Source organism: Paroedura picta, chromosome 6 (assembly GCF_049243985.1).
Source record: "Paroedura picta isolate Pp20150507F chromosome 6, Ppicta_v3.0, whole genome shotgun sequence".
Lineage (NCBI taxonomy): Eukaryota > Metazoa > Chordata > Lepidosauria > Squamata > Gekkonidae > Paroedura > Paroedura picta.
In genome coordinates, this window is record NC_135374.1 from 28315188 (window position 1) to 28323363 (window position 8176).

At 48.3% G+C, this 8176-nt stretch overlaps 1 protein-coding gene across 3 annotated transcripts in view; it reads left to right on the forward strand.

The window, feature by feature from the left end:
- Positions 1-7414, forward strand: part of IGSF11 (immunoglobulin superfamily member 11) — a 202201-nt gene extending 194787 nt beyond the window's left edge. For all 3 annotated transcript variants that reach the window (XM_077341927.1, XM_077341929.1, XM_077341928.1), the window contains exons 5-7: positions 532-654; positions 3437-3587; positions 4636-7414. In XM_077341927.1, the coding sequence (XP_077198042.1) occupies positions 532-654; positions 3437-3587; positions 4636-5077 (716 nt within the window). In that variant the 3' untranslated portion in view covers positions 5078-7414. The remainder of the gene's footprint in view (positions 1-531; positions 655-3436; positions 3588-4635) is intronic.
- The last annotated feature ends 762 nt before the right edge of the window (positions 7415-8176 follow it).

An 8176-nucleotide genomic window follows, 5' to 3' on the forward strand; every position in this document is an offset into this window, starting at 1 on the left:
GAGCAGTGGCCTCTGAACTGGCGAGCTGGGTTTGATTCCCCTGTCTTCCTCCATATGCAGCCAGCTGGGTGACCTTGGGCTTTTCAGAGCTTTCTTCCTCACCTACCTCACTGGGTTTCTATTGTGGGGAGAGGAAGGGAAGGCAGTTGTAAGCTACTTTGAGACTCCTTCGGGTAGTTAAAAGTGGAATATAAACCTCAACTCTTTTTCTTTAAATCTATTCAAGAGGTGTGGCATAGCTCTTGTTTATTCTGGGGCACAGTCTATATTACTTCTTGTTAGATTCCAGTTTGGTGGTTGATGTTCTTGCTAGTTTGCCTGTCTTGTTTTCTCAGTCCTAAGTTTTCACATGCATGAAAAAACAATTTTTAAAGAGGGAAATGTCCTTAAACTTTCATCTTAACTGTCCTGAATGCCTTATCTCCTCAAAGGATTGAAGCAGAATTGGCAACTTGTCCTTTTAAAGTTGTGCTGGGCTGTTGGCCAGTTTTTCCTGCCTAATTTGAGAACTTCCCCTTCTTTTCCTTCTAGACCAAGTTCAGGGTACAGTCATTCTACGCAATATCAGCACCTTGTCATCAGGGCGTTACCAGTGCGTGGCTTCTAACGTCATTGGAAGCAGCACATGTTTTCTGGAAGTTCAAGTGATTACACGTAAGTCCATTTCAGAGACAGACCCTGGCCTGGCCCAGATATCATGCAAAACCATGACTTACCTGAGCTAACCCTGACTGGTGTGGTTGAGTGCTTCCATCAAATCCGGATCTGAAACCCAAAGCTAAGAGTTGGTTTATTAACCACAGGTAGCTTTAACGATGGTTTCATATCATGTATGGATTCAGGAGTCCTAGTTAAATCCTGTCTTGTCCTCTAATGACACCTTCCCAGGGCAAAAGAGGTAAGAAAAAGAAACTAGCATTTGTGGAGGCAAACCGGGATTCGAGGGATCAGTTGGGAGCTGAATTCTAGGGCCGTTCCGCATTCGTCCAAAATAGCACAATGGTTACTAATTGAAATCACTGCAGTTTTGCCGTTATGCACAACGTCGTTGACAATCTGCAACACTCCTGAAACTGATCCGCAAAAAGCGCTTTGTTGTAGCGCTTTCAGGGAAATCCCAAAAAGTGGATTCACCCTCCGGAAAGCGCTACACTCCTGCAACCAATCTGCAACACTAGCGGGAAAGTTCTGTGCATTACCATTGTTGCAGTTTCTGCAAAGTCCCTCCCCCTGGCTCTCTCCTCTGATCTTCCGGCGAAGCGATCGCCATTTTTTTTTTCTCCGAGCGAGCAGAGATCAACGCACTGGCAAGCCTTCATTTACCCAGTGAGGCTTCCCCGGCTGCAGTCCCTCTGTTTAAAGTTACTAAGCACAAGCAACACAGAAGCCCATTTGCTGGTTTATTTTCCCTTTATTTTTCACACTGTTTTCGGCCGAAAATCGCGCCCGTGAGGGGGGGGGGATTTTTTTTTTCACTCGGGGGGAGCGTGGCAATGATGAAACGGCAGCTCAAATACCACCTGCTAGCTGGATGGGTCTCTCCGTTGCAACGAATCAACGCAGGTTCGTTGCAACGGGTGTGTGTTTTTTTTTAAACCCTTCCTTAAAGGGAAAGGGGCTGTTTGGGAGCATGATAATGGCCACCCATTGGCTGCTTGACGGCCAGGGTCAGGACAAGCTCGGCAATAGCGCTTCCTGGCTAGTGATTTTTGCTGAGACCGGAACCCTGTGGGAAACGATAGAAACGCAACTGGATTCCACTACAAAGGCAGGTATGCATAACGAAGAATTCCACTATTTAAAATGGCGATTTTTCGTCCCGCGAACAATTTGCAACATGGATCCCGGTGCGGAATGGCCCCCAGTTTCACAAGCTAACTGGAAATGTAATAAGCAGTGCTCGCGTGTTCTCCTTAACATCATTTCCTCGCCTATTTCTCAATGTCTGAATGCACAAAGAGGACGCAGGGAAAACAATGCTGCTCTTTGCTTGAGCTGAAGGGTGTCCAACCCCCATTCTAGCGCTGACTTACTTTATTCATTGCACAGTCCTAGGGAAATTGAGTCACTTGCTCAGGAACAGATTGGGCATGACTGTTGTTACTAAGGGATAAGGGATTCAGGTACCTGGCATCCCCCCCACACACACACACAATGCGGGAAGTAACTCTCAGGTAGGGTGATCTAAGTCAGGAAACCGTTGTGTGGTGGGGTAAAGGTAAATATCCCACATGTTGTGGCTCCGCTCCACAACGCCTTCTTCCCCAAGATGGTTTTAGCCCTTTAAAAATACTGTGGTTGATCACAGACCTCATGCGTGGGAGCCCTCTGTTAGATGGGTGACCTGGACAGTTGTGGATCTCGTAAACTTTGCAAGCACCCAGATGCCTCCCTTAATTTTCACTACAGTGAGATCTTTGAGGCTTTGTTCTGCTGTGACACCACACACAGGAGAATAAGCTGCATCTTCTTTACTAATGTTAAATGTCGCTCCAGGTGTAGAAATTGAGCTGTAAGCTTGTTGCATCATGCAAACAAACAGTAGGCACTGAATGGTGGAGTCAAGGAGCAATCCTAAACTGGCTGACTCTGAAGTTAATCCTCCTTTGTAATGAGGCTTGCCCCAGAGGTTGGGACAGACCATAAGCAAAAGAGTGGCCTGTTTATCCATGATACTAGGAACTATTACAAATGTTTTGGAAGGCAGCATTTGGGAAGGGAAACAGAAGCTTTCTGCAGAATAAGACTGCATTTGAAAAATTGTCTGGTTTGATTTGAATAGCCTCATTTCAATTTCCTTTCTACAAAATGAACTTGAATATTTATTTTGTGCCACCTTTCTTTTTTCCTCCTGTCAATTTCCTCCTGTTCAGGTTAACACATTTCTTAGTGGGCTTTTTTTCTGCACTCGACTTACTTTTGATTTTCTTGGCAGTCTCTTCCCAAGCACTAGAAGTGGTTTGGGCATGGTTCTTACACCCTCTCCCTGCAGACCTCTAGGGCTGCTCAACCAAAAAAGTAAAGAAAAACGAAGGGAAAATCTTGCCTGTGAGGGAGGGAAGTGGATGGGGCTGTCATACATGTGCATGCCCAAACAATTGGTGTAAACAATGGTTTCACATTTCATCTGTGGCCCCAAAAACATTCTAGTACATTTTGAAGACATCCTGTGGATGCACTAGGCTACCTTTTGTGCAAGTTCTAATTCTTGAGCAAAAATATCTGATCTTTTATCACCAGATGTTATTTTTTGCATGAGCAAAGCAGTCTGTAGCATAGAGGGTTGTGTCTTGATTCCAAAATTTCTGTCCAGCTCTGTTTAGGTGGTCCTGGCCTCTGTCATATCTCATGTTGCTAAGAACATGTTGTGGCCATGTGAAATCACACCATGTTTTCCCCCAATTCAGATTTCTCATATATTCCATGTCTTGTGCAGCTCATCCACGTAGCATTGGCCTGATCGCTGGAGCAGCAGCTGCAGGAGCAGTGGTACTTGTGGTCTGCATTGTCTTGGTGGCTGTGACACTCTTTTACTGGAAAAACAAACACAAGGAGGAAGAAGAGGAGGAAATCCCCAATGAAATAAGGTTTGGCCATAGAGAAGCCACATCTCTCTTTCTTACTCTCCCTGTTCCCATCTCTCTGCCCCCTCCTCTCACCACCTGATAGCAATTCTGTTACAAAGCTGTAGGTCAAAATAAGTAAGAAGTCCATAGCACCTTAAAGACTAACAGAATTTTACAAAAGGGAGGGTGGTATATAAATTGAATGAATGAATGAATGAATGAATGAATGAATGAATGAATGAATGAATGAATGAATGAATGAATGAATGAATCCAGGACTAGAGCCCACTTTTACTGATGCAGTGAGTGGATTCTCTCAGTGCACTTGAATAAGCATGGTTTAGTCCAGAGGTAGTCAACCTGTGGTCCTCGAGATGTTCATGGACTACAAATCCTATGAGCCCCTGCCAGAAAATGCTGGCAGGTGCTCATGGGAATTGTAGTCCATGAACATCTGGAGGACCACAGGTTGACTACCCCTGGTTTAGTCCACAAATGCTTATGCTAGAATACAATTCTGTTAGCCTTTAGGATGTCACATAAATACTTCAGAAGACTGAAAGGACTCCCTCTCTGGAAAAGAGGTTGCAAGAAAAGTGACTCAGACCATTTGCAAAAGTTCCTCACCACCATTCAGAAGTTTTGTCTTTTGTGCCAAACAAGCCCTATAGTCAGATCCTAACTGGCATCCTCTTGCATTGCACTGAGCTATATGTTCTCTGGGGAGCTCCACCTTCCCAATAAGAGTTGGATTTCAGCGTGCAAGAATCTCCTATACAATTTCCCCAGGTTGCTTCTAAGGGGTTAAATATTGTTGTGAAGTCGTGTCCTACCTATCGCAACCCCATGGACAATGATCCTCCAGGCCTCCCTCTCCTCTACCATTCCCCAAAGTCCATTAAACATTAAATTACATTAAACAACAACAACAACAAAATACCAGTTATAAATTGAAGCAAACAATTTATGAATTAAACAGAAAAAATATCAATGCATACAATAGACCAATCAAATACCAAAACAACTGCAGAAGAACTTAATTCACATCATCTTCTTTGGTTTCCTTCAGGGAGGATGACCTGCCACCCAAATGCTCCTCATCCACCAAAGCATTCCATGGTGATGCTTCCTCATCAGAGAACGACACCCTCACCTCATCCAACACCTACAACAGCCGGTACTGGAATGACCCCAAGGCCAACCATGCCACAGACTCCTTCACTCGCCTCAACAATGACGCACGGCAGACCTTCTCCCGCTCTGGGAGCACCAACGCCCGCCCCATCTATGCCAATGGAGGCCACCCGACCCCGCCTCCACCCAAGACATTGGTGGTGACAACCAACACCGCCCCCTCTCCTCAGGAGATGTCCAGGAGCAATGGCTCAGTGAGCCGGAAGCCAAGACCCCAGCACACACGCTCCTATGCCGTGAGCCAGGCAACGCTGGAGAGGATAGGGGCCGTGCCTGTCATGGTGCCCGCTCAGAGTCGAGCAGGCTCTTTGGTGTAGGCGTGGCTCCAATGAAAACAAGAACCTGTTGCACTGAGTGGGGAGGGGGGTGAAGACCTGATCCAAACAAGAGACTCTCCTCGTCCTGCCCAAAACGCACCGAAGGAGAAGATCAAACCTCTCCTCCATGCTCTCTTGCACCCTCTATCAAGTATATCTCACTGGTGTGATGATCCCTCCCTTGCTACCCCCCACCCTCATGATCTCAGGGGGCTCCTCAGCTACAGCTGGATGTGCCAAGGCCAAGGGCAAAGGGGGCAGCTCAACACATTGCAGGGGGAGGATGCCATGCTTGCTTGCCAAGCTCTGCCCAAGGGGGTCAGGAAGGTGGCCCCAAGGATGGTGGGTGAGGCCAGGCAGGCTTTGCGGAGCTTTTGGACTGATGGAGGGGCCTTCAGAGGAGAGGACTCAACAGCCTCGCTGCGGCATGTCTACTGGTGGGGTCAAGTGGTGAGATACTGGCCCAGAAGGACAAGGCAGAGAGAATCACAAATCAGGCCAAGCGAGAAGAGGATTGGGGGTGGGGGGAAATGGCTGGAGAATTATGTTTGTGTCTCTATTTCTTCTTTTGATCTCCCTCCCCTCTCTTTGCTGCCCCAACTGGATGTTCTCCCTGCTCTCGCTTTTTGGATGCTTTCTTGCACCCTCCGTCACCACCATGGCAACCCTTGTCCCCCCAGCTTGGCCCTACCCCTCCCTGGGTGAGCTGCTTGGTGCCGGACCCTGTTGCTGCTGTTGCTGGGAGGAGGAGTTTGCGGAATGATGCGGGAGGGATGGCTGAAGCCTCCCTTGCTTAAATGGGCTGCTGCGTTTCCCCAGGCGTGTGGCTTCCTTTCCCCCAGAGCTGGGCTTCGATGCTTAGGCCTTTTGCATGGCAGGGTCTCCCTACAGGGCTGATGGGGCTGGCCGGGCTTGCGAGGAATGTTCACGTGGAGGCGTCACCAGGAACCTTCCCTCTTGGGGCTTCTCTTTAGTGCTGGGAGGAGGGGGGGAGAGGGATCAAGGAGCCGCCCAGGGATGGCTCCTGGCTGCATGGGCCCCCTTATCCTCCCCACCCCACCTGGCCGGCTCCAAGCGGCATCCCGCTGTGGCAGGCTGGCACAAGGCCCGGTCACCCTCCCATCTCACCTGCCCGTGCGGCTTGGCAGGTTCCGACTCTTGCAATTTAACTAGCCTTAATCAAAAGTGGATTGTTTAGAAACCGATGAGGGTCTCTCACGCCCCAGAGGGGGATTCAGAGCCAGGGGGGGCGTTTCCTAATACCTCGAGGAGGCAGAGCCAAGGGACACCTCACGGAGTCCCACTGTCCACACCTGCCTCATTTGTGATGCTGACACACTGATCTCCTTAAAGCAGGGGTAGTCAAACTGCGGCTCTCCAGATGTCCATGGACTACAATACCCACGAGCCCCTGCCAGCATTTGCTGGCAGGGGCTCCTGGGAATTGTAGTCCATGGACATCTGGAGGGCCGCAGTTTGACTACCCCTGCCTTAAAGGGAAAATGCTTCCCTCAAAAGCACTGAAGAGGCTTTCTGCTGCACTGACCACAGACATCTTTCCGATCTAACCCCGACACTAGGAAAGAGGGGCTCATCCCACGGGCTCCTCTCCACCTTCCGACATGCACTGGAACACGGGGTTCCTATAGATCAGCCACGGCCGCTCTTCCGCTTCCACTCCGCCTCACCCCGACTTTCCTGTTCTTCCAAATGGGCGGGGAGGCCATCAAGGAGGAGTTGCCTGCTTGGGCCTTCCCTTGGTTGCCCTCGCCAGAGAGAGCCCGTTGGGAATTGAAGCTGAGCTGAGATTCTGTGCCTTCTTTGCTTTTGGAAAAAAAAAATTCTATTCTCCCTTTCTCCATGCACTCACACACTCACACACTCACACACACACTCAGAGTCCCTCCTCCCTGTCGTAGGAGACACATAAGTTGCTTCATCGACTTCTGAGCACACCAGGCAGACATGGCTGCCATCTTTATACATGTTTCCCAGGGAGCAGTCTCTCTCCTCTTGTGCTCATGGCCGGTTTCTCCATTCAGTAGTTGGCGGTTGGGGGGCTGGAGAGGAGGAGGGAGAGGGGAAGAGTGGCTTTCAAAACTGTAATGGGAACATAGAGAACAAAGTAACTCTCTCTCTCTCTCTCTCTCTCTCTCTCTCTCTCTCTCTCTGCTTTTATAACAAGAAACGTAAGAGACGTTTTCAAGGGATGCTGCCTCTAGCAGCCCTACTCTCCAGTGCTCGGAAAGCTCTTTTTGGGTTCTACTGGTCATGAGACGGTTTCCTCCTCTTTCTTTGTTCTTTCTAATTGTCTAAACAAATTCAATTAAAAAAATATTCGTATAAAAGAGGAATCAAATTGTCTCCTATTTTGTTACCGGTTTGCCATGTTTCCACCTACTTTTTCCTGAAATCCCCTGCATTCACAGTTCCCCATGGATGCTATAGTTCCGTTGTCTGGTTTTTCTTCTAGAGCCAAATTGCATTAGGCATTCCCTGTTTGTCATTTCTAAAAGGTGTACAAAGTTCTCGGCGTCCAGTTGATCACAACCTTCAATTCTTTCCATTCATTTTGGCCTCTCCTTCCCTACATTAGCACTGAACTTGGGTGCACTGACAGACACAGCGGACTAGCAGTCACGGTATCCCTGTGTGTAGGGCTGCAGCATGAGGCATCTTGTATGTTTTATCGATGGAAATGTGTTGTCGTGGGCTTTGCTGAATGCCGCAGCAAGAAGAAAACCTTGATGTGATACTTGGATCGTTTATTTCGGATTGCATTCGATGAGACATCCTATCAATGCACAACAGCACAGAAGCAAAACACATCCAAAACACATGTTGTCATCTGCTGCACATCCAAATCTCAATGCCGGGGTCAAGCTTCTTTGCTTTAGGGCAGCATTTTATCAATGTGCCTGCGAATCTCAGTGAGGTACATGGGGGGAGACTTGCAAGTGAATGGATCGAACTGACAACTTTGCCGAAAGCTGAGCATGATCCTTCTAATTCCAGCAATCCCCCAATTAATCTGGTATTTGGGAAGTGGAATAAAGGCAAGACCCAAAAAAAGGGACAGAACAGGCAAAACCTGTCCAG